Source organism: Pelobates fuscus, chromosome 8, assembly GCF_036172605.1.
Source record: "Pelobates fuscus isolate aPelFus1 chromosome 8, aPelFus1.pri, whole genome shotgun sequence".
Classification (NCBI taxonomy): Eukaryota; Metazoa; Chordata; class Amphibia; order Anura; family Pelobatidae; genus Pelobates; species Pelobates fuscus.
The window spans coordinates 75,136,388-75,163,840 of NC_086324.1; the positions used below are offsets into that span (position 1 = coordinate 75,136,388).

Below are 27,453 nucleotides of genomic sequence, written 5' to 3' on the forward strand. Positions count from 1 at the left end.
GTTGTGCCGTTAGTGGTCTCCCAGCAATTGCTGTCACCAAGTCTTTCCAATGCTATTCACATCAAAGGTAAGTGGTACTTCATTACATAATGTACCAACTATTATGTCTCTGGTTGTGTTCACTACTTTGTTTTGCCACCTTCAATTTAGGCTATATCACTATACCATCAATTTACGCTTGACTGGCATCTAACATCACATGTTTCTCTACTTTCCAACAAAGCCAGTTCATTTCATCCTATCCAATCAGACTATACTTAAGGGTATCCAAAATATGTCTAATTTGCTAGATTCAGCCCCTTTCTAACCCCTAACTAATTCTGAAACCGCTATTTACCTGGCTTTTACAACTTCCTGAGGCTACAAGTATTCACCATCAGTGGCCAACACAATGCACAAGGTTGCCTTCAAAGCTCCTACCTAATTAAACATCAGGATCGTTGCATATTGACTCTACCCATGACCAAAACGAGTCAATTGGGTCAACCTGTCCACATTCCATACTTTCCCATGAATAATATAGGGGACAGTGAAGGTCTTCGATTCCTAACTCCTCACCGTACCGAATATGGGGACTATTCTCACTACCTCTAAGTTCATGTTATATGTACAGTTATTGTTAATAAGGCTCAGTATGAACCCTAGCCTTTATTCAGGACACTCATTTAGGATAGGGGCTGCATCCCTGGCATCGAGCCAGAATGTTCCAGTCCATGTCATTAAAACTCTAGGTCACTGGAAGTGATCAGCATATACAACATATATACCCCAACCAGTACAAGAAATACAAAGGGCATTCGTTAAAATGTCATCTTTATGTATTATGTTGTATTATGTTCTTTACTCAATAAATGTTTTTTTTTTTTTTTTTTAGTATGATATGTATTACTTTTTGCCTGCTTTTCTTACTGGCCTACAGCATATGTAGGTTTCGGCACAACTCAACTGACTTTTTCCTATCACAGGTTTATTAACAACAATCTTACTTCATATCATAATCAATGTTGCCCCGAACACAAATATAAATATATTAAAAACAAAGAGAACGTTACCTGCACTCTGACCCTATGTACATTTAAACAAAATGGAGGCTCTTTAGTTTTATTCCAATGTCCATTTGAATATATAAGCTCACCTGCCACGTCAAGGCAACCCTCAAGAGGTGAGTCCTACTCCAGCCATTATATTTGCTGATATCAGCCAAGAATCTCCAATAAGAAAGGAAGGAGTATTTTATAAACCCTTTCACATTTAACCCTTTATAGGGCTTCTACACATGCAATAAACTTTGCTGGTATCAGACATTGTGTAAACATCTCTAATGAGACATGAATGGGTATTTTATAAACCCCTACATACCCTGAATAGGGCTATAACATATAAATCACCTTGCCGGTATCAGCTAAAAGGCAAATTTATCTGTTGAGACAGGAAGGGGTGCTGCCCCTACATACTTATAAACTCTTAATAAGACAACCATGGGGTGACTGGCAGCAATGTAACATAGCTGTGTGATACAAACATCATATACAAACACAAATATAAAGCACCTCGCTTACAGCAGCAGTAGCTTAGTATCCAACAGCTCAAAATACATAGTAAAACAAAGAGAATGTTACCTGCGCTCTGGCCTAAATCCCTATGTACATTTAAAACAATAATAATAATAATATATATATATATATATATATATATATATATATATATATATATATATATATATATATATATATATATATATATATATATATATATATATATGTAAAGAAGATACAATACCTTGCACCCTGGCTTCAAAATTACATGGCTGGGTGCACTACCAGGGCTCCAATATCCAAGCTAATTTGAAATCCCCTATAAAAGGGCTGCCAATCCTCTCTCACCTTACCGTTGATGGTCTGGCTAGTCACCCCTCCCACCACTCCCTCTATTTCTCTATTTATATCACCCTCTAAGGTGGGCCCACTTTTATTACAGGCCTACTGCTTTGTCGGTTCCGGCACACCACAACCGACTAGTGTAAAGTTATATATGTTATGGTTATCATATGCTAGGTTTTTACGGCTATATTGCCCCGACTACAAATATATATGTATATATATATTTGGGAGTCTAGCCAACTCCTTGGTTCTGCACCCCTCCCTGTTACAGGTGCCTCATCTCAGGTCCCTATTTAGCCTTGTACTGCAGAGAGCCTCAGATGGAATTTTTTTCCCAAGTAAGTGGTTAATCTCATAAGAGCAGACATTAGACTGTGAGAGTAGGACCTGCCAAAGATGGGGTACATTGACGTTGTGGCAGGCTTATGCAATGTATGATCATATAATGTAACTAAATCCCCATTTTTTTTTTTGCCTAGATTAGGTGTTTTTAAAAAAAAACTTTTACAAACTAATAAAATCTGTCAACATTGAAGTTGCTGTTTAGTAGATAGGAGAGTGCGCTGGATCTTGTGTATTTATTGTATATATATATATATATGTGTATGTAACAAAATACACTTATTAAACAAATTAAATTTCGTTACATATTTATCTATATATAAATAAATAAAAATAATTGCAAATATATACATATATACATATATATAATTACTTAAATAATTACATAAGTAAACATGTAGAATTTAAATACATATGTATATATATATTGAAATTCTACTTGTATATTTATGTAATATTTTAACATCATTATGGCAGAACGGCCAGCAAATTTAATTTGCAAGCCCTATATTTAGCTCTGTAACTTTCCAAAACACCCTAAAACCTGTACAAGTACTGTTGCACTCAGGAGACTTCACTGAACACAAAGATGAGTGTTTCAAGACAGTAAAATGTATCACAATTATGATATCATCAGTGAGAATGCTTGACTGCTGACTCCTTCGATCACCAAATACCATTACCCTTCCATTCCCAATAAGTAACGCAACACCATGTTAAGTGGGTAAGGGCAACGGCCACAACTTTATTTAAACCAGCATAACCAAATACTGTCAGCTGCTGGTTTTACCCAGCAGACAGGTACACTTTAAACTTCTTCCAGAGCCTCTTCAGCCTGTCCTTCGTCATCAACCAAATTCAGGCTGCGACTCCCCAAGCCTGTCATTTACCACACTTGCTGGCGCAGGAAACCCGCAGCTGTGACAAAATGAGAACAAAGAAAACACAACACAAAACAACAATTCCAGAACAGAACAGTTGGGGAGGGTGGGTGGGGAAAGACACTGCCAGGCTCCCTCAGCATTGTTCACCAGTAGTCTGGTAATTTTTCCCAGAATTCCATGCTTTCAACTGTAAAACCAACTGTATCCTTGTTGCTATGCCAACCCCTCAGGGCAGCAGTCATGCTCCCTCCTCCCTATTCGCTCCGGGGGTTGGCCTGTTTTTGCTAGCAACTAATATGAATGCTAACTTTGGCCAAAATTTGTGACTAGGAGCCTACGAAAAAAGATTGGACATACCCATTTTGAATTCCCTGGGTTGTCTACTTTTTCAAAAAGTTTTCTATGATGGGGGTAATTGTCATTGCTGGGCTACCATACGGTCTCAAAGGCAACATAACTAATTTAAAAAATGTAAATGTGCAAAAACAGAAATGGGCGAGTCTTATATTTGACCACTTAACTTTCCAAAACACCATTAAACCTGTACATGGGGGGGTACTGTTGTACTCTTGAGACATTACTGGGCACAAATATGGGTGTTTTAGAGCAGTAAAACATATAATGCTGATGAAATCATCAGTGAAAGGTCAGTTTATTTGTGAAAAATGCAAAAAAAACAAATATGATAGTTATTTTTGGCCAGTATTTGTGACGAAGTGGCTTTTTTCCCCTGGAAGAGCCAGCCCTTGGCGAAACGCGCATCAGGATTTCTGTTAGCAGTGGTTAGGCATATTATTATTGATGATGCTGCAGCTACTTCGTCTAATTAGGACCAGCCACCACGCTTAGATTTATATTTGATCTATCATCATTTACTTCTTTTATTACTTTTTGTTGCTGGAGGGCACGTGGGATTAGGGATATTCTCTATTGATTGTGATTTACAGAGTGGGAGCTTGGGAGGCTGTTGGAGCATTAGCTCCCATTGGGAGATTTTTTTTAAGGGGTGCCCTCGAAGGCACACTATGGCACATCAGATAGGAGTCCTTTTTTTCATTCTTCCCTCCCCTTGTCTACTTGCAGTTTGGTTATTTATTTATTTATTTTGACCTCCTGCTTTCCCTCCCTCCCTCTTTCTCAGCAACTTGTATGTTTAGGTCCCTGTTTTCATGGTAACTAGTACGTATTTTGGATCAGCTATCATTGGATTTTAACTTCAGGGGGAGATTGTTGTTGTACTTGTGAGACATCGCTGAACAAACATATGTGTTTTTCATTATAATAAAAGATAACAGTTTTATGACATTCACAGTTTAAATGCCATGCAGAACTTGAAAAATAAAAATCTTAATTTCTCAAAGTTTTTAACATTTTATACATATTAAATTATGTTTCATATATAAATACTCCTGAAAATTATATACTGTATAATAAGTGTGGTTGCACGATGTAGCTCAATGTTTATTACGAAGGTTAGGAAAGTGAATCTGATGCAGGAATAGAGAATTATTTGGACGAGTTAAAAATGTAAAGGCAAGTTTGATTTGTTGCATTACTATGCAATGTGGATAGAGGGAATATGCAAAGTTGTTAAGCTAGATTGTGAAGAGGAAAAGTGATTAATGGCTGTAGGTATATTGTTTGCATTCCGTGAGTTTATTTATTTATTTTATTTATTTATTTTCCGCCCGTGTATTGTGTCATGCTCATCCTATCTTAAAGACATGCTGTCTTCCTTAATTCCCATATATTATGAACAAAAAGGTTACGGTTACTAGGATTATCCTGCTATTAGTTTCCCTGTGTCAGGAAGGTGTCTGTGACAAGTATTGGTTAATATGTAGATAGACATATATATGTCTATCGTTTCACGTATAAGTAACAAGTGTGTTTTAGCTTTGTGTACAAAGATTGATAGATAACATGCTGAAAGAAGGGTTATCTTAAAGAACATTTACTAAAAGAAAGTTCTAATAAACCAAGATTTCTTGAACAAATGAATAAGCCAAGTTTAAAGACTGACTAACATAATTTTTGTTGTAAGCCCAGATATTTTATTATTGCATATGCGTAGGAATTGAGACTTTGGGCATTATAGTATATTAATTCTAGATCTGTTACTAGCAGCAAGTGCTTAGCCTTATGCCTATCCCACGCATGCTTAAAACACTTCTACTGAGTTAACCTCTACCACTCCAGTTGGAAGGCTATTCCATGCATCCACTACCCTCTCAGTAATGTAATACTTCCTGATATTATTTTTTAAACCTTTGTCCCTCTATTTTTGAGACTATGTCCTCTTGTTATGGTAGTTTTTCCTTCTTTTAAATATAGTCTCCACTTTTACTGTGTTGTTTCCCTTTATGTATTTAAAATGCTTTTATCATATTTCCCCTGTCTCGTCCTTTCACCTAGCTATACCTGTTAAGATCCTTTAACCTTTCCTGGTGAATTTTACCCTGCAATCCGTGAACCAGTTTAGTAGCCCTTCTTTGAACTCTCTCTAAGGTATCCATATCCTTCTGAAGATATGGTCTCCAGTACTGTATCCAGTACTCTAAGTAAGGTCTCACCAGTGTTCTGTACAATGGCATGAGCATTTCCCTCTTCCTACTGCTAATACCTCTCCCAATGCAACCAAGCATTCTGCTAGCATTCCCTGCTGCTCTATTACATTGTACATTGTCATTAACAGCCAGAAACTGGAGGAAAATAAATGTGGATTAATGTATAGCCATTTATAAGCTTAACAAAATCTCCATTATCTTTTCCATTTATTTTGCAGAAGGCAATGTTATTTGTCTATTTTGTATGTTTTAAAAATACATTATCAGTGAAGAGTAGAATAAATTTTATCCCATTTACGAGACATAAAATTGTGATAATGTATATTTGTGATATAAGTAGAAATTACATTTTGAGATGTTAGATATAAATTATTAAATTAAGAACGAGAGTCAGGGATAGCGTCTGTCTCCGCGGGCACAAGACCCCGTGTGGAGAAGTGGTGGGCAAGCCATCATGGGCCACCCATGGGAGTGAAACGTTCGAGGCTTGTGGAGACAAGATGAGCATGTTAGCCTTTTATTATTTTTCTCTAGGGAAAGCATAGGGCCAGTTAATAGTTGTTGTACATGGGCTATTTGCAGCCTCCATTGCATTTCTACCTAGTCTTGATTTCTGATGTATCCTCCATTGCTACATCACCTGTTTGCTCCCTTACCTGCCCATCCCCGCTTATTCCTCCCACCGATCCCTCCCCTTCATCTACAGTCCCCCACTTTCCCCTACTGCCCCTCCCTCTACTCCTCCTTCTCCTCCTCCTACTCCTTCTTCCTGCTCTTACTCCTCCCTCCTCTTCCTACTCCTCCCTCTACTCCACTTTCTCCTCCTACTCCTCCCTCTACTCCACTTTCTCCTCCTACTCCTTCCTCTACTCCACCTTCTCCTCTTTCCTCCTCCTTCTCCTCTACCCCCCCCCCACTCCTTCTTCCTGCTCTTACTCCTCCCTCCTCTTCCTACTCCTCCCTCTACTCCACTTTCTCCTCCTACTCCTCCCTCTACTCCACCTTCTCCTCCTCCTACTCCTTCTTCCTGCTCTTACTCCTCCTTCTTCTTCCTACTCCTCCCTCTACTCCACCTTCTCCTCTCTCCTCCTACTTCTCCTCTACTCCTCCTTCTCCTCCTCCTACTCCACCTTCTTCCCTCTCACTCTATCCGCTACTCATTCTTCCATCTCCCCACCACCATATCTATATCCTTTATATGCTTCCTCCCTTCTTATTCCTTACCAATTTCCTCCACCCATAGACAACTCTGCCTCTACCTGACAACATTATATTTTGAAGAAAAGTTGCTCTGGCCACTCTTCCGCCACTCTCCAGGGGGGAATACCACACTGAAAGAACTGTTTTGGGCACTCTCAAGGAAATAGTGCGGCCCTGACCCAGATTCCCATGGAAGTAAGGGAGGTGGCTGTCCCTCATGTTTTTTCTTCACTAAGTCCCCAGAAATCTCATGAAAGGAACTTGACTCATTAGAACAAAACATGAACATTCAATTTACAAATCTCTACAGAGGGGGGTCAGCAAGAGAACTGTGAATAGAAAGACAAAGTAGCTTTACCAGATCCTGACTCCACTCTGTTTGCGGATAAAGAGGAAAGGTACCATACTGGATTTGCTGTTGCTACAGAAGATCAGGTACGTCAAGCACCTTCACTTTCCTCACTCACATCTGCTCAAGACGCTGAATTGACAGCCTTCTCAGTGGCATACAAAATGCCTGAAGGAAGACATGCCAATACCTACACTGACTCAAGACATGCCCTGGGTGCAGCACATTATTTTGGATCAATCTGGAAGATAAGAAGCACCACTCAGCTGACTAAAAGCTGCCAACCAAGCCACAAGTGCACCAAGGGAAGTGGACAGAATGGTGTCCGCTAAAGAAACTTCTATACTCACCATGTAGATCCTACCTACAGATCTCAAGCTTCTAAAAGAATGACAAAGCAGCTACTGACCCTGAAGAAATACAAAGCTGGAAAAACAGAAAGGGGCAACCCTTGAAGACGGGCTGTACTCCAACGCTCTTAAGCTCTGTTTACCCAAAAACATGTACTGGGCAGTGAGCCCATGGAACTTTATACCTATCCAAGACCCTCATGAACTCTTTGATCTCTAAATACTCTAAAGCACCTAGAATTACTCCTCTAATCACCAGTCACTGCCGATCCTGTGTTATTTGTGCCAAGGACAGCTCAGGCAGAAGAGGAGGAGAATCCTAAGCACCTAGCTAACTCTCAATATCCCTTTCAAGAATCCAGGTGACAAAGAGCTACTGGGTCAAATATGCACTAGTTATAATAGACATTTTGTCAGGATGGCCAGAAGCCTAGCCGGTCATCAATGTGACAACCAAGACCATATATCCAATAGTGCATTGTGAAAGTTGCAGAGATCACTCAGTGGATTCATTGTTCCAGATTCAAGACTCTCTCTATCTCTGCAACATGAGAAGTAACATTTGTTGATTTTGACACACTTTTGACTCTAAAGAAAAAAAATGACTTGTTAAATAAAAAGATACCAGCAAGTAGGTGTTTGATGGCCATAATAATGCCTGACCACCTGCCATCGATGGAAAGCCGAGGACCCCAAAAGGAGACCTCGTGAAGCTGAAGAGATCCAAATGCCAAGCTTCCTCAGGATTATTTGCCCATCCTGAGTTTGTGGTGATATTAATATTGACTAAATGATCCGAGTCCACCTACGCTGATGTAGCGTGGGACAGGTTTAATACTACACCCTAACCAAGGTTATTATGTCAATACACATAATACATGACAAGGTACTCTTGACACACCACATTCATGCTTCAGAACATAAAAAGGAGCACCCCTCTAAAGGGAAAGTTTGATATATATATATTGATGCCATAGGTGTGCCAAGGGGGGTACCAGATGATTTTGCAGTAAAGGGAAAGTTTGAGTCCATTTTCTCAACCGTCACTGCTAATAATAATAATAATATTTTGATTTGCTTTTATTATATCTATTGCAACCAACAACGTTTACCTGTCACCATGACTTGTTGTGCCTATATTCCAGATAACACAGGTCCATATGGTAATGTAAGCTTGTCTATTTATGATGTCCCTCTGAAGAACTAAGAAGACTTTAAGAACCGTTACTTCATAGGGTTTTGTGCCTTTGGGCTAACCTGTCTTCTGAAACTAACTAATAAAGTTTATCTCTTAGAATATTAACATTTCATAGGGGGGACTGATGTAGAATTATTAAAAATCTTTATTGAACTTGTATTGAATTATTGTACTAACTCCATTTTAACTGCATACTGTGAATCCTCCATTTTGTCCTCCTAACCTGACTTCTTCAATCCTCCATTTTGTTCTCCTAACCTGACTTCTTCAATCCTCCATTTTGTCCTCATAACCTAACTTGTTCATTTTAAAACTACATTACATGACAGAATTTCCCAGCACATCTAATACAATAGACAAAGACTGTATTCTCTATAAAGATATGATTAACTCAGGAACTGCTGACTTTACTGACTTTCCCCTAACTTGCAACATAGTATAATTTGAAGGCCACGAGAACACAGTAGTAATGAAATGTTCTATTCATAAGAGACCTTGCACCTGGACATGAGGCCCGATATCACTGACTGTGTAAAATGACGCTCAAGCCCCCCTTTCCACCGAGTAAACCTCATGCTGGGAAAGATGGCGCCTGAGCCTTCTGTCCACACCCTTGTCCAGAACAATACCACCTCCCGGTGGGAGGACACCTAGCTGGTCACTCAAACCCCTGAGCCAATTAATAATATTGGTGGGTGGACACGAAGTTAGTCACATAATGTTTAATCCAATTAATGATGTTTATTTGTTATTATCTGATATTCAATGATGATGTCATTTTGCTTTTAAAAAGATCTGCACAACTGTTTTCCAACCAGATTGTATTAAATTTTCTGAAGTGCTTTTAACCTGAACTCCATGTGTCAGTGTGAGCTTACTTCTGCGTATACGCAATTTAATCATCTCAGATTTGGACAGGAACAGATAGACATTTAAACATATTTGTTTATTTCTAAATTAATCTACATCATTAATATGACAGAGGGGAATTATGGTTGAACAGACATATAGGGCAAATTCCCTTTTTTTGTTTACGTTTTGTAATTGACTCCACCCTTAAGGGGTTAACCACTAGATGATATCAGAAACGTAAACAAAATTAAACAGATCTTACAAAGCCTAAAAAAATAAAAAAAAATGACATGTCTTTTCAGAGCATTTTGCCTTAGTGTCTAGAAAAGAATGAAATTATGTAGTAAAAAAGCTATTTCTATTGGTGTTTTTTCCTTTTCCAGTCTTTATAAAACATTCATTGGAGATGCTAAATATCTCTACAAAGCATGACTTACATAATACAAGTGAATTTAATTGACATGGTAATTGACAGTTTGACTGTTTAATTGAGATAGTAACTGGTTTTTCCAGCCTTTGTCAATATAAAGAATGCTGCTAGCGGCCACATATAAAGCAGCAGACTTGCTTTGTGGAAATTACTCCTCCACCAAGATCACACAGGTAAGCCAGAATCTTTTGCTATGTTTAGTGCAATACTGTTACTATTTGATGGCTCGAATTTATAGGGATGCTCTAGTCACCAAAACAACTTGAACTTAATGAATCAGGTTTGGTGTATAAATCATGCTCCTGCAGTCTCACTGTTCAATTCACTGCCATTTAGGAGTTAAATCATTTTGTTTATACAGCCATAGTAACACCTCCCCGCATGTGACTTACACATCCTTCCTAAACACTTCTTGTAAAGAGTCATCTAATGTTTACATTCCTTTTATTTAAAATTATGTTAAATTCAGAATTTCTCATCTTTTCACTCTAAATACCCCATCCCCTTTGGATGATCTCCTTTTAAATCTAGACTATTAGAAACAGCTGTCTAGTATACAATTGAGGTTCTATAATTGTGGCGTTTTCCTCTTTTTATGCTAGGCTCTCAGTAACTGTGCGGAAGTGTAAATTGCACAGTCATTTGGGAATCATTGCAAGCTAAAATTTTCTGAAACTTTAATGAAAATATAAGATGAATCTTTCATATTAATTATACATACTATGAATAATGTGCATATTTGAGTTTAATTATAAATCGAAGGCTATGGGCGTGAATCAGCTAATGTTTGTAACAATCCAAGTAGAATCATAATGTTGTTACAAAGTCTCTCCTGCGAACAAGATTTGATACTTTATAACCAAGTTACTATCTTTTTTTAAACATACCTCAACATCCTGTATGAACTCCAATTAATTTGCTAAACCTATTGAGATGTAGGAGTTCACACTTTATATCAAGGTCTCCTTTTATCTATTAGCTTACTATTTAAAATTGTGATTCCGGTTCCCTCCATTTTTAATCACTGTTTTCTTCACCTTTTGAATCACTTTGTGTTTTTTATGTCAGATCGTATCAACAATCTAATGTTATTTAATAAAGGTTGTTTTGTTTTATTAAATATTGCTTAATGAAAGATTAATGTTTTAAGACTTGATCTCCCCTGTCTGTTAGGTCATATCTTATTTTGTTGTTGTTGTAGTGTTGTAGTTTTGAATACAGATGTTTTATGGTGTGAGGGGCTATGTGATCGGGTCCCTTTTGGCCAGTAGGACATTCTGGTATGCCCTGTTATTTAATGCATGGCAAATTACTTTTTGCACCAAAACAATGCATTAAATGAAAATATCTAAATGCCAGTTGAGATCAGTTGGTATTGCAGTTTATGATGCCTCACAGTGGACTAATGTAGAGAAAGCCCTGATGCAAGTTTTTTGGGGCCCCCAGTGCAAGAGTGGACAAAATGTAGATCACCATCTGTCTTACAATTCCCACAATGCTATTCCAGCGTAGGATCTACCATTTGCAGGATTGTGTTTGTGTGCATATATAGGTGTATATGTGTATGTATATCATTTAAGTGTTTTAATACAGGGGGTGTGTTTGTAATGTTTGGGTTTTATTGCATTAGTGTGTTTGCATGTTGTGTTTGTATTTGCTTGGATATATATTTGCTTGGATATATGCACATACACACATACACCGCCACATGCATGCATATTTACAGATATACTATATTTATGCAGATATACATACACATTATTGCACAGAATATACACATATAAACACACTGATACATACACGCAAATTCATATACACACGGACATATGCACACACCCTGACATATACACACATGCAGATGCACACCCTGACACACAGACACACACAGATACACAACATTAAGCAAATGCACGCAGAGGTGTAACTAGAGGTGAAAATTGCCCCAGTCCCTCCATGTGTCTCATTCCCACCCAACCCCTTCATGTTTCTCATTTCCTCCCTTCAAAGCACCTCCATGTATCATTCCTTCCACAGCCCCTCCATGTGTCTCATCCCTCCAAAGCCCCTCCATGTGTCTCATTTACTCCCCCCCAAAGCCTATCCATATGTTCCATTCCCCCCCTCCATGTGTCCCATCCCCTCATCCCCCAAAGCCCCTCCATGTGTCCTATTACTTCCCCCTCAGTCATTCCATGTGTTCCATTCCATTACCCTAGCCCCTCCATGTGACTCTCCCCAACACCTCCATGTGTCCCATTCCCTTCCATCAGCTCCTCCATGTGTCCCATTCCCTTTCTCCCCCAACCCCCTACATTTGTCTCTCCGCCCTCCCCTCCTGTACCTGTTTCTTGCCGTGGTACCCGTCTGTCAGGAAGGGCTCTCTCAGTGAGCACTTCCTATCAGACCGCTCAGCCACACTACACACAGGCAGGAGGGGAGCAGCACAACACAGGTCTCCCCTCCTGACGCTAACCTAGCAACTGCAGCCAGCCCCAAATTTATGCCCTTAAGTTATACCAGTGGCCCACGGTTGCTGCTGCAGCCAGGTCCCCAGGAGTGCTGGGCCTGGTCACAGTGGCCACCCCTGCGACCATGGTAGGTATGCCACTGGATGCACACACATGTACATGTATACATATACACAGATGCACACTCTGACACACACATACACACTGAGCTACATACTTACATAGATATACATACACATTAACACACAGATACACATATGTTTACACTGACACACTAAAACAGACACATAGATATACACACTAACACAAACACACTCACACACAGACTCAAGTGCACACACACTAACACATACACACACTGTGACACAGATACGCACACACACTCAATCGGAGTGCTCCTTTTCCTCATGCTGCCTGTGTGTGCCTCTTACCTACCCGTGTGGAGCTCTCTAAGAAGCTGGGAGGAAGTGATCGTCTGTCACTTCCTCCTGGCAGGAGCTATCAAAGGGGCCCGGTCAGACTCTTAATGGGCCACGCAACCCAACTGGGCCCATTTTAAGCAGAAAAGCGATATTACTCTTTCGGTGGTCCTAAGTGTATGGGCCACCCGATTGGCCCCCTGGGGTTAGTCTTACAATTAAAGGCCTGGAGATTTTCTCTCTCCTAAAAGAGAAAAAAATTTGGGGTGTGGGAGGGGGTTGAGGGGGGAGGGTTTTGGTGCATGTTAAATGCCTCTGTTTTTCGTATGCCTTAGGGCAGTGGTTCCCAACCCAGTCCTCAAGTACCCCCTAACAGTTTAGAATCTAGGGATTATCAAGTTGTGTCTAAGGTGATTTAGGAGAAGAAAAACAAACACTTTAGACACAACAGGTTAATCCATAAATACTGGACTGGTACTTGAGGACTGGTTTGGGAACCACTGCCTTAGATCATAACTGACTTTAATTGTTCTGGTATTTGTATTTTGGGTTACCCCCTTTATAGGTCCTTTCAGACCGCCATTTATCATTTTAGGATAACATATTTCTGTTCTGCAAAATGCATCAATTATATTCTTTTGCCTTATATATTTATTTTTTTAATGCTCAGCATTGATATGTTTTGCATTAACACAGTTCTCTATTAATTCCCTTTTGCCCTTTTATTTATAAATCAAAGAAATATAATTAATTTATTTACAGATTTTAAGACATCAAGAGGAATATCCAGAATTAAGGGTAAGTGAACATTAATTTTTACCTTTACTTTTCCGTAGACATAACTTTTATATTATATCCACCTCTGAGGAACAATAAATGTAAAGCAAATAGTCCTAAATAATTAATAAAACAAAATGGGAATTTTCAAATCTTTAAACAGTACAGCTTGGCGATATTAATTCAATCAGTTAAAGAGAAGTGAATCCTAAAGGCACAATTCAATTAACAGTCCGAGTAGAACACAGTAGTTCACTCAGGGATTGAAAGGTAGATGAGAGAAAGTGTAATCCTTTAAACTGGTCCGGTCTCATAACTGCAACTGCAACAAACCAGAATATGAGAATTCTGATAGCGGACTAAAGTTTAGAGGAACTCAGTAGCTTGCCCTTCAGTAAATCCCTGCTCAAGTTTCAAAATATTTTTTGTTCACTTGTGCCATCACAGAGAAAACCAGTTCCAGGTATGATAACAGTAATTAAAGTCAGAATTTAGGGAAACCCACAATGGTCAAATAATAAGCCCGGTCATACATGAGCAGTCGTATTCTTGTGATGCTATTCTTTTTTTACTGATGAAGCAATGGGGCTCTCAAAAGGATTCTATAAGCATCAAAAAGATTTAGCATATTGTTGCAGTATTAGTATATATGTATCATGCCCCTGCATTCTCATTGCTCAATTCTCTGCCATTTAGGAATTATATCACTTTTGTTTCTGTTTATGCAACTCCAGCTACACCTCCCCTGGTTATTACTGACACAACCTGCATTACAAAAGAGTAATATTTTCCATAAGACGTTAGCTTGCTTTAGACATTTTTATCTCCTGCTCTGTAAATCGAACTTTAATTACACACAGGGGGCTCCTGCAGGATATAGAAGGCTATTAACAGAGTAGGAAATACATTAAATTGAATGTGCAATTTAAACAATAGATCTCTGTTTACAGGAACTGTTAACGAAGGCTGTATAAGTCATGCAGTGTGGTGTGACTAGGGATGCTTAAACAAAGTGATTTAACAGGCAGAGAACTAACTAAGGACGCATGACGGAAAATTTCCGTAAATTTAATAAAGTTAACCCCAGATGGCCGCGATCGCTGGGTTAACGCTCCTCTGATCCTCCAATCTGACAGCCTGTCAGAGTGAGCATATGTGCTGCAGGGACTTCTGATCTGCCTCCGTGCTTCCGCGTCCAGTGTGATCTTTTCCCTGTGTGAAAAAAATAAAGTTAGTTTCAAATTCCACCCCCCCTTTACCAATTTTAAATAAAAATGATCCCCTTCACTGCCAATTGATCACTGACTTCAGTAATCAATTGGCAGGGACTACATTTTACTGTGATTAACCTTCAGGGGTTACATTTATTTTATTAATTAATTGGAATATTTTAAATATATATTTAGCTAGCTGGGGTGGGTGGACGTTAGTGCTGAACTGGGGAATTTGGTGTTAGGCTAGCTAAGGGTTAACGTTAAAGAACGTTTTAAAAAAAACTTTAAAAGTTTACTTTTTTTTTTTTAAGTTTGAATAATGTTTCAAAAAAGTAAAAATTAACCCCTTCCCTGCCAGTTGATCACTGCATACAGTGATCAAAATGCAGATTACATTATTATAGTATGATCTGATTTTTTTTAAAACCCTGAGGGTTAACTTTTATTTTTTTTAACCCTCAGGGGTTCAATTTATTTTATTAATTAATTAAAATATTTTTCAATTATATATTTTTTTTGCTAGCCGGGGTGGGAGTTATGGGAAATTGGGGCATTTACTATAAGTGCTGCTTACTGCTAGTTAGGGGTTAACGGTAAAAAAAAAGTTTATACAAATTTTAAAAGTGTAAAAAAGTTTTAAGAAAGTTGTAAAAAGTAAAAAAAGTTTTAAAGAGTAAAAAAAAATTAAAAATGCCTACCGCTACACCTGGAACAAACTAGTGAAAAAATTATCCCATGCTAAGTTTCAAAATATGCCTTTTGAAATACCTCATGGTGTATTCTTTAAAAAATGGTATGCGGTGGTGGGGAAGTGTGAATAAGCAACCAGCTAAACTACTCTGAAATGGAACATGGACACAGCATACAACTTCAAAGTTAGAAGAAAAACTGAATGGCTGTGTCTCAAATGTGCCCCTTCAACATCCACATATACCTGGCAAAGATACATATGGTGGTATTGTTGTACTCAGACAACATAGCTGAGCAACATATTAAATATTTTACAGCCATAGCACACATAAGATTTGCAAAATATACTGTGCAAACTCACTTTGTCTGTCAAAAAGGCAGAAAAATACTTATTACCACTTCACTTGGTACATGCTAGCGGAAAAATTATCCCACGCTAAGGTTCAAAATATGCCTTTTAATATACTCTAGGAGGTCTTCTTTAAGAAATGGTATGCCAATATGGAATAGTTGGAATATTTAGTCTGCTTAAATACTGCTAAAAGGGACCTGGACACAGCGTAAAAATTCAAAGTTTGAAAAAAACTGTAATTGCTGTGTCTCAAATGTGCCCCTTTAATGTCCACATATACCTAGCAAAGGTACATACGGGGGTATTGCTGTACTCAGATAATATAGCTGAGCAACATATGAAGTATTATACAGTCGTAGCACACATAAGGTTTGCAGAATATAATGTGCAAACTCACTTTGTGAGTCAAAAAGGCAGAAAAAATGCTCCCACGCTAAGGTTCAAAATATGCCTTTTGAAATACCCTAGGATGTCTTCTTTAAGAAATGGTATGCCTTTATGGTGGAGCTGGAATATGGAGCCTGCTCAAGTGCTCCAAAGTGGGACACAGACGCATCAAAACCCTCCATGAAAATTCACACTTAAAATCCTGAACTTGTCATGTCTCTTTTACAGCACTGTAACTTTACAAAATAGTGTATAGGTCATACATTGGGCATATTGTTTTACTCAGATGATGTAACTGAGCATAATTTTAGGGATTTTATGACAGTGGTACATATAAAGCGTAAGAAATACTCTGCAAAAATGCAACATGTATGTAAAAAATCCATTTTTTTCCCCCTCACTACAAACATTGTAATAAATTGATGAAAAAATGGTGACAAGTTAAGGCACAATATAAGATACCATGGGGTGTCTGCTTTATCAAATGGAAGCCCTTTGTGGGCTTATTTGAACAGTCAAAAAACTATAATACCCCAATTGTATACCCCAATATTCTAATTCTAAAATATACATTCCTTTGTGATGTTCAGCAGCCATTGAAGATGTGAGAATCAAAGAGTCATCCTAAAACTATTGAGGTTTTGTTTATTGATATAATTTTTAATATTAACAGGGTTATTTGATAAAGTGGGAATTGTTGTGAATTTAAAGTGAATTCAAAAGTTTAGGCTACAATAGTTTAAATGAAAATATAGCTGAACTGGAAAAAATTTCAAGCTTGGCTAATGTAGTCTAACATTTTACATCTTCTTCGAATTCTCTGATTTCCTAACAATCCATACTTTAGTGAATTACCCTGCAATGTTATTAATACAAATCTATTGATTCTATTAATTCTACTTACCCACTTTGTGGATTATTTAGGAGTGGAATCAGTCCTTCAACAACAGATTAACAACTATGTATTGGTTAAAATGCTCTTACATCAATAGTGAGAGAATAAATAGTTGCGGCACACTCAGACTACAAAAAAATATAAGAAACAAAGAAGGATACTAAAATGCCTAACTAAGTATAAATATGGGGATTTGGTTCCACCATATGGCCATATGTTGTTAAGCCCACCACTACTTTCAAAGTACCCCATTATCGGTGGGTCCTACACTAAAATGTGGGGGGCAAATAAATAGTAATAGTGTTAAAAATAAAAGTGTTAAATTAAATACTAGTAAGAGCATAGTGAGTATACAAACATAAGTGATGAAAGCAATTAAAAACAGTGTTAAAACTAAATAGTTAATGTGTTGGTGCTAAAAATGAGTATACTCACTAATGCAGATGACTCTGCTAGCTGGAAAAAATAATAAAAGTGACTTGACTATTGATAAACTCCTCCTATATATACACACCTGTGGCATTTAGTAGCCTTCTTTGTTTCTTATATTTTTTTGTAGTCTGAGTGCGCCGCAACTATTTATTCTCTCATTCATGTTTTCATTCATGAAGTTTTGGTCACAGCGGCAGCACCTTTCATACAAAATTCAGGTCTCGGGAGTGCCCCCTATCCTTTCTCTGTTTATATTATATTTGGAATTCATGAATTCATGAATGAGAGAATAAATAGTTGCGGCGCACTCAGACTACAAAAAAATATAAGAAACAAAGAAGGCTACTAAATGCCACATGTGTGTATATATAGGGGGAGTTTATCAATAGTCAAGTCACTTTTATTATTTTTTCCAGCTAGCACAGTCATCTGCATTAGTGAGTATACTCATTTTTAGCACCAACACATTAACTATTTAGTTTTAACACTGTTTTTAATTGCTTTCATCACTTATGTTTGTATACTCACTATGCTCTTACTAGTATTTAATTTAACACTTTTATTTTTAACACTATTACTATTTATTTGCCCCCCACATTTTAGTGTAGGACCCACCAATAATGGGGTACTTTGAAAGTAGTGGTGGGCTTAACAACATATGGCCATATGGTGGAACCAAATCCCCATATTCATACTTAGTTAGGCATTTTAGTAGCCTTCTTTGTTTCTTATATTTTTTTGTAGTCTGAGTGCGCCGCAACTATTTATTCTCTCATTCATGAAGTTTTGGTCACAGCGGCAGCACCTTTCATACAAAATTCAGGTCTCGGGAGTGCCCCCTATCCTTTCTCTGCTTACATCAATAGTGACCAAACCATAGATCCCCAGAAATTTTAAAAATACAACCTCCATGAGGTTTTGCCATTCTAGTGGCTATCAAAACATCATACAAATTGTAGTTTTACAATATCTGGGCATTTACATTTTAGGCCCCATGATTGTACATCATGTATAGGAAATGTGGTTATATTTTAGTGTTTATGGAGTTAAATAGGGAAAAACAATTGAACATTTTCTCTACCAAATTCCATTCAGATGACTGATCATTTATTTAAAAGCAAGGCCTTCTCATCCGTGTACCAGCAGTATATGGTTCCTGTGTCCAGTGACGTCATGAATCTGATTTTCTCATATTTGAAGGAGAAGGTAACTTTACTCACTCACTGAACATTCCATTTTACAAGTAACAATGTGTAGTAGATGTTTGCTAACAATTTAATGGAATTTTCGCATTTCAGTTTTAATCTAGAATTTTCGATAATTGGTTCTGTATTGTATTTAACAATAATAATTATTATTTTTTTCATTGTATTGGCACAATACAGGAGTAATGGCATAATGATATAGTGAAGACAGAATTGATTTTCTTGAATAAGTATTCTCATGACATAATTTTACTCTCTGGAGTGGGTGCAGGTGTTCATCAACCTAGTATTCCTGTAATATTTTGTAATCGTCACTTCACTTATTATTAAATTTCCCCATTTCTATAATGTTGTAAAGAACTGTGTAATAAGTTGGCACTATATAAATGCTAATAATAATAATATTAATAATTGGGAACACTGGGATGGAGAGGTGGAAAGAAATAGTACCATCTCATTTACCACAGTGTCACCATCTCCAGACTTCAGTTACTAATTATGAGAGAGATAGGGAGAAATGACACTTGCGTATAGATATGTCAGACACAGGGCCTCTGGGATAGGAAATGTATGACGTTGCATTTTCTCTACCTTTACAATTACTATCTATATAACTGTTCTCTGAAAGACCATGTTGCACAGAATGAAGATCTAAACTGGTGGAGTAAGGAAGAGGCTAAAATTGGAATGGTTCATCCAGTTCTGTTCTGGTTTCAAGCCCCAGTCATATTTGGAAAAGGGCAACAAGCTAATTTTCTAGCAATGTTGTAATCCTGAGAGTCCTGGTTTGTATCCAACATAACTGATCTCATGTTTGTCTCCTGAAAAATAGTGTTTGGTGATCTTATTTTACTTTTTATACATCTCAGTTTTTTCTACTTGGCATCTTATACTGTACTTTAAAACAGCATCCGAGGCTTAACATTGGTGATTTTTTTATAGTGGGTTTAGTTTTATGTCTAACATTTTAATAGAAATATTAGACTAAGAGAACTGGAAGCACAAAATGGTTCAGCGTAACACTGGTTTACATCACTCAGGGCTCCATGATCTACAATCACCTGTAAAAGTTGTGTTAAAGACCCCTCATAGTACAAATTGTTTAACAGTTTTAATAATAACAAAAAGAAATGGAGGAAATAAAAGTGCAAACATCTAAATAATTTTAAGTAGTGTACAACATTAAAATCTATAAATAAAGCCTTTTTCCTGTTCTGCAGAAAAGTAAACCGTATGATACAGCAGTCGATGTTGGCTGCGGTACTGGGAGATATACAATGCCTCTAGCAAAAAGGTTCAAAAAGGTTATCGGTGTAGACATCAGTGAATCTCAGCTTGAGGAAGCCAAACAATTCTGTTCCTTGGAAAATGTAACTTTCCAGTAAGTACTTAAAATCCATTCATCATTATAACCACCTACACTGAACAGCAGAGAGAAGACTTCATCCCTATACACCAGATTCACTAAATAACTTTGTGTATGTATTGTGATGTCTCTTGTAGGGTGGCTGCTGCTGAGAACTTACCCCTAGAAGATGCATCTGTGGACCTTGTAAATGCAGGACTTGCTGCTCATTGGTTCAACGTGGAAAAATTTGTGCATGAAGCAGTTCGAGTTTTAAAGTCCAACGGCTGTCTGGCAGTTCATGCTTTTGTTCCATTTTTTCAATTACAAGATGGCAATAATGATGCAGCGCTAAATGTTGTTATGAAGCAGGTAAAAAAACTAAATAGCTTTCAGTAAATATTCCATTGCAACTTGATGGGTACATGGTTCTGTTCTAGCAATTATAGAGCTTTCTGTATTACTCTACTTCACCTACATGATCCCACAGTCAATACTACTTTTATGCCAGACCACATGTATACACATAGAAACTGATAGAGGAGACATGGGATATTTGGGATAACCTGGAGCAGGGCAAATGAGCCTAACAAAACTTTGACCAAATAAAGGAAACTGTGGTAAAGAATATTCTCCAGAATTCAGGACAGTCTCCATTGAAGACAGTTCCTTGTTCAGTCTCAGCAGTAATTCCTCAAATGCCTAGGAAAAAAACACCTGAACTAAAGCATATAATTGTGCCTGACTTGTAAAGTGGTTATGGTGTTTCAACAGACCTTTGAAAACAGTGTGAATTTTCATGTGCTTGTTGTGTGTGTGATAGTAGGTTGTTTTTCTTTGTTTTTTTTCCTCTCTCACAATAAGTAGTTTAAGATCATCCTCAGCTGACTAAACTATTTCCTTTGCAGTGTTTAGACAAAATGTCAGAATTCAAGTACGAAAACAACAATATTATGCATCACCAGTATGAAGAGGTGTTCAATGCTATACCATTAAAAGACAAGAAGTGGTAAGTACATCTGTTATCTCAAGCTGCTGTAAATATTTTGTTTTCCTTAAAATGCCTAGAACAATGTTTTTTGTAGTTAACATTCAGCACTCCCTGACATTGCCTAATTATTTTACATTAACACACATTTTACATAGGACAAAAGTGAAATGATAGCACATTTACATCCATTGCACCCCAACCCAAAACCCGCCTGATTTAAGTACTTTAGAATGAACAGCTCCATTAATCCAATAAAGGGACACTGTAGGCAACCAGACCACTTCTGCTCATTGTGTCTTAACCCAGTGTCTTAACTCTGAAAAGGTAATTTTGCAATTGTGAATAAACTGCAAGAATTACCTGCTAATGTTTACTCCTCCTCTTGTGGCTGTCAGTAGAGGTAGAGGTCAGTAGAGGTACTTCTGGGTGGTTAGACAACTTTTCGGCACCAAAATGATGCTGGACGTCTTCACGCTATGCATGAGGACTTCCAGCATCACCGTAATCCTTATAGGAAAGCATTGCATAATGCTTTTCTATAGTGAAATCCTAATGCGAGCGCAGTCATTGCCACTCATGCGCATTAGGTCTTTCCAGCTGGCTGACATCTGCAGGGTAGGAGTGAAGACGGACTAACATAAAGTAGTGACATCCATGAGAATGTATATAAGTTTCTATTTTAGAAAAAAAAATATATACATATATATATGTTCCTATACATGGGCATATCACATGTTGCGATTCTTGTGAATAATGCAGCTTTTATTATATTGATGAATTTTACACATGAGCAAATAACAGTTAAAAAATGGGGTAGTTTCACTGTAAAAATATTTTGACTTCTTAATAAAAACATAATTTGAATGCATATTGGTCTCCTATGCTTGCAGGGGTCATTGATGCTTATAACTGGTACACTTTTAAAATCTTATGACTTTCATGATTTTGTATCAAGGTATTTGCAGTTCCCATTCGCTTGCTATATTTGACTGTCCCCTTTAAGATTTAAACTACAAAAATCCAAATGAATGGTCCATGAGGTATCTAGAACCATGTACCCATACCCAGACACCACTTTGTATGGTACATGACAGTCCTTATAAATACATGTTTTATCTTACAGGGTTACGGACATCCCCGTTGTATTTGAAATGTCTGTTGAAGAAATAATAGGATTTTTTCAGTCTATATACATGTATCAAGAATTCCTGAAACATGATAAAAATGAAGCCATCAGATTCCTGATGCATCTTGAACAGAGGTGATGTATACAGAGTAGAATTGTGATGTATACAGAGTAGAATTGTGATGTATACAGAGTAGAGTTGTGATGTATAGAGAGTAGAGTTGTGCACAGTGGGAAAAATTCACTCTAGCCAAAAATAAAACTACTTTTTTTTACCCCAAAATATTTCATTTAGTTCAGGACCTCAAGCTCAAAAATTTACTGATAAAAAATGGGCCAATCAGTGTAGTGCAAAGTATATACACAATAGAAATACTATCTATATGATTTTCAGTACATTGATTGGTACATTTTCCCAACGCTTTGGTACAAGAGACAAAAAAAAAATTACAAAATAAAGGGGGGGGGGGGAGCAGTTTAACTCCCCCGCCCCCCACCCCAAAAAATAAAAAAAAACTACATTGTGTGTGTGTGTGTATATATGAAACCAGGGGGCTGTACTCATCTGAACATGCATAAATGGGGTGCTGCTGGGAAAATTCATACAATACACAAGATCCAGCGCACTCACTCATCTACTCTCTATATATATAAATATATAGATATATACAGGTGCCTCATTCCAGAGCCCTATTTAGCCTTGTACTGCAGAGCAGATTCCTCCCCTCCAAGCAAGTGGGTTAAACTCATAAGAGCAGATGTTAGGTTGTTAGAGTAGGACCTGCCAAAGATGGGGTACATTGACGTTGAGGCAGACTTATGCAATGCATGATCAAATGTTTAAAAAAAAAACCCAAAAAACTAATAAAATCTGTGAGCTTGGAAGTTGCTGTTTAGTGAATGAGTGTGTGTGCGGGATCTTGTGTAATATATATCATTTTTATAACATTTTTTGCACCATGGGTAGAATTATACATGTTTGGCCTTTGTAAACCCACATGGTGGTGATATATAATTTGGTTGAACAGAGAATGCACAAGACTAATACACATTTCTTAATCAAACATTTATATAGGTAATATAGTGACCACAAACTGTCCTCTATCAAAATACTAACTTAAAAAGTATAAAAGTTATTTTCACTTAGATTTCCTAATTCTCTAAAAATTCTCACTTTAGTATATAATCTGACAATAATTTGGGGCTTCTAAAAGAGGTGGAATTTAGGATACAACAGAGTGTTTTGCAACAAAAACAGAGAATATGAGAACACTGAGAATGGGCAAAAGCTTTAATAAACTCAGTAGCTTGCCCTTCGGTTAGTCCCCACTCAGGTCTCAAAAATGTTTTTGCTCACTTGTGTCATTACAAAGAGAACCTATACCATTTACAGATCATATTAATCCCACCCATAAGGGCAGTCAAGAACCAAAATACCGGCAAGTTTCTTTGCACAAGTGATAAAGCAACCCCGGCAGTGGTGTATTTTGGATTTGTGCTGCCCTAGGCACGACTAAATTCGGACACCCCCAAAATCTAAATTTTGTCCCCGCAATTCGTGTCAAGGTCACTTTTTTTAACTGACAGACACATGCCCTCATTGATACATGCACTGATATACACTCACTGACAGATACACAGTCATTGGTACACGCATACAGTCACTGGCACACACTGTTTATCCAACACACACTTTCACTGACTGACACACTCTGACACACCCACTCACTGACATGCACACACTCTCAGATACACATAACATGACATACACACACTGACACACACTCACAGGCACACCCATTCTCACTGAAACACACACACACTTTCACTCGCTCACAGACACACACTGACAGCTATACTCAATCACAGTAAGGTGGACAGTCCCAGAACACGAGGCATACAAGGCATTTGTCTGGGAGCCTGGGGTGGCGTTTTTTGGTGCCCCCCTGAAAGTGTCGCTCTAGGCAAATGCCTCGTTTGCCTTGTGGTAAATACATCCCTGAACCCCGGGACACTGGGGAGGTATGCATATACCAGACAAGGACAGACTGGGACTAATCTGGGTTTTTGGCTCATTGAAAGGCAATTCACATTAAAATGTTATATGTAACCTTTATATAACTGTCACTATGCATGTGTTTGTAGCTTGCAATGATTTGTATGAAAGCATGTTTGTTTTTCATTATGCTGACCCATATCTCCCTCTACAGGTTTCGTGACATTCTAGGAGATGGATATGAGTCAGCCCTCATTAAGGTCCATATCAAACACTATTGTGTCCTAGCCTGCAAATCATCATGAGTCTGGAGAAATAATGGACTGGGGAAGAGATAGTGTAGCATGTGTCAACACTTTCCTCTTGTATTCAAAATGTGTAACATATTTAAAGCTCAACAGCAGAACAAGGAACATTTAGCAGATAAATACCATTATTTTCTGCCACATGATAATATTCCATCACACGATGGAAGAGCCAGGAATGAGGACACGTAAGCAGGAAGATTTCCAACTCTCCATATATATTTGTTTTTTGTCTCAACTGCCACATTCAAAAAATTCATTTATGGACACCAACCATCGGTAACATCCCTGTTGCTTTTGTAAAAGCTCTCATGTTTACCGCATATATAAAAGGTATGTTTAATGTCATAAAACTTACAATAAAATATATGTAATACATTACAATACGTTCATGTAATCTTTAAATAAAGAAAATATTGACCTTTGTTTGAAATGCTATCCCTTATTAGATTAGTAGATATAAAGAGTTATGTCTTTATTTCAAGGATAAAATAACAGCTGCCCTGGTCCCCATAATTTTCAGGGCCCACAGTTGCATTATCTCAGGCCTAGTTGTGTCAAAATTGCCCGGGGAGGCCTCAAGGGATCTTATAAATACAGAGTACATTGCTTGTTATCCTATCACTGTACACCAAGACAAATTACCCTGTGGCTTTTGCATGTACAAAATGCTACACAAACCTGCATCCTTAGCCATGCCAACTTATGCCTGAAATACTTAATTATAAAATGTACAGGGAGTGCAGAATTATTAGGCAAGTTGTATTTTTGAGGATTAATTTTATTATTGAACAACAACCATGTTCTCAATGAACCCAAAAAACTCCTTAATATCAAAGCTGAATATTTTTGGAAGTAGTTTTTAGTTAGTTTTTAGTTATAGCTATTTTAGGGGGATATCTGTGTGTGCAGGTGACTATTACTGTGCATAATTATTAGGCAACTTAACAAAAAACAAATATATACCCATTTCAATTATTTTTTACCAGTGAAACCAATATAACATCTCAACATTCACAAATATACATTTCTGACATTCAAAAACATAACAAAAACAAATCAGTGACCAATATAGCCACCTTTCTTTGCAAGGACACTCAAAAGCCTGCCATCCATGGATTCTGTCAGTGTTTTGATCTGTTCACCATCAACATTGCGAGCAGCAGCAACCACAGCCTCCCAGACACTGTTCAGAGAGGTGTACTGTTTTCCTCCTTGTAAATCTCACATTTGATGATGGACCACAGGTTCTCAATGGGGTTCAGATCAGGTGAACAAGGAGGCCATGTCATTAGATTTTCTTCTTTTATACCCTTTCTTGCCAGCCACGCTGTGGAGTACTTGGACGTGTGTGATGGAGCTTTGTCCTGCATGAAAATCATGCTTTTCTTGAAGGATGCAGACTTCTTCCTGTACCACTGCTTGAAGAAGGTGTCTTCCAGAAACTGGCAGTAGGACTGGGAGTTGAGCTTGACTCCATCCTCAACCCGAAAAGGCCCCACAAGCTCATCTTTGATGATACCAGCCCAAACCAGTACTCCACCTCCACCTTGCTGGCGTCTGAGTCGGACTGGAGCTCTCTGCCCTTTACCAATCCAGCCACGGGCCCATCCATCTGGCCCATCAAGACTCACTCTCATTTCATCAGTCCATAAAACCTTAGAAAAATCAGTCTTGAGATATTTCTTGGCCCAGTCTTGACGTTTCAGCTTGTGTGTCTTGTTCAGTGGTGGTCATCTTTCAGCCTTTCTTACCTTGGCCATGTCTCTGAGTATTGCACACCTTGTGCTTTTGGGCACTCCAGTGATGTTGCAGCTCTGAAATATGGCCAAACTGGTGGCAAGTGGCATCTTGGCAGCTGCACGCTTGACTTTTCTCAGTTTATGGGCAGTTATTTTGCACCTTGGTTTCTCCACACGTTTCTTGTGACCCTGTTGACTATTTTGAATGAAACGCTTGATTGTTCGATGATCACGCTTCAGAAGCTTTGCAATTTTAAGAGTGCTGCATCCCTCTGCAAGATATCTCACTATTTTTGACTTTTCTGAGCCTCTCAAGTCCTTCTTTTGACCCATTTTGCCAAAGGAAAGGAAGTTGCCTAATTATGCACACCTGATATAGGGTGTTGATGTCATTAGACCACACCCCTTCTCATTACAGAGATGCACATCACCTAATATGCTTAATTGGTAGTAGGCTTTCGAGCCTATACAGCTTGGAGTAAGACAACATGCATAAAGAGGATGATGTGGTCAAAATACTCATTTGCCTAATAATTCTGCACTCCCTGTATACACACACACCTCAGCCCCATCACTGAGTAAGCTGCTATTAATTAACAACCCATCTGCAGACAGTAGAATGCATACAGGTAGTGATATGTTTATTATATGTATGACTAGTTATCCTCTCTTAATGCAGGTTGCTTTGCAGTTCAGATTACTCAGCACGGTCCGTGGCAGAGCAAACTATGTGTGTACAGAGGTGGTAGAATGAGCCATTGGGCAAATGCCACCCGTGCCCCTCTGGATGACTCTTAAAACAGCCACATCACCCAACCAAATCAAACACATGACACAGCACATTTAAAACAGTATGTCAAGTGTGGGATCTGGTTTGGGGGTTGCGTTGAAAGGCAACCGGGTTGGGTCCTTCAGCCCTTTAATAGTGTACCAGATCTAGCCCTGCTCACATGGTTAGTGCTGGGGGTGGATGAGAGGTATTGATGAAGCCTGGTGCCTAGACTTCCATCAGCTTGGCCAAAAGGAGCGGATGCGAGCTATGTTTTTAAGATGGAAT

General features: G+C 38.1%; 1 protein-coding gene across 1 annotated transcript; it reads left to right on the forward strand.

Moving 5' to 3' along the window:
• LOC134570776 (putative methyltransferase DDB_G0268948) lies at positions 1-24,937 on the forward strand. The gene is made up of 8 exons (XM_063428745.1): positions 1-67; positions 10,153-10,225; positions 18,782-18,892; positions 20,112-20,272; positions 20,395-20,608; positions 21,145-21,245; positions 22,351-22,488; positions 24,564-24,937. Exons 2-8 carry the CDS (start codon positions 10,154-10,156, stop codon positions 24,652-24,654), a joined length of 888 nt encoding a protein of 295 aa, XP_063284815.1. The 5' UTR covers positions 1-67; position 10,153; the 3' UTR covers positions 24,655-24,937.
• The last annotated feature ends 2,516 nt before the right edge of the window (positions 24,938-27,453 follow it).

Excerpts from the sequence above, each read along its gene's own strand:
- LOC134570776 (XM_063428745.1), top strand. The coding sequence starts at position 10,154 with ATGCTGCTAGCGGCCACATATAAAGCAGCAGACTTGCTTTGTGGAAAT. Across the intron at positions 10,226-18,781 it reads CCTCCACCAAGATCACACAG|ATGACTGATCATTTATTTAA; the intron begins GTAAGCCAGAAT and ends AATTCCATTCAG. Across the intron at positions 18,893-20,111 it reads TCTCATATTTGAAGGAGAAG|AAAAGTAAACCGTATGATAC; the intron begins GTAACTTTACTC and ends CCTGTTCTGCAG.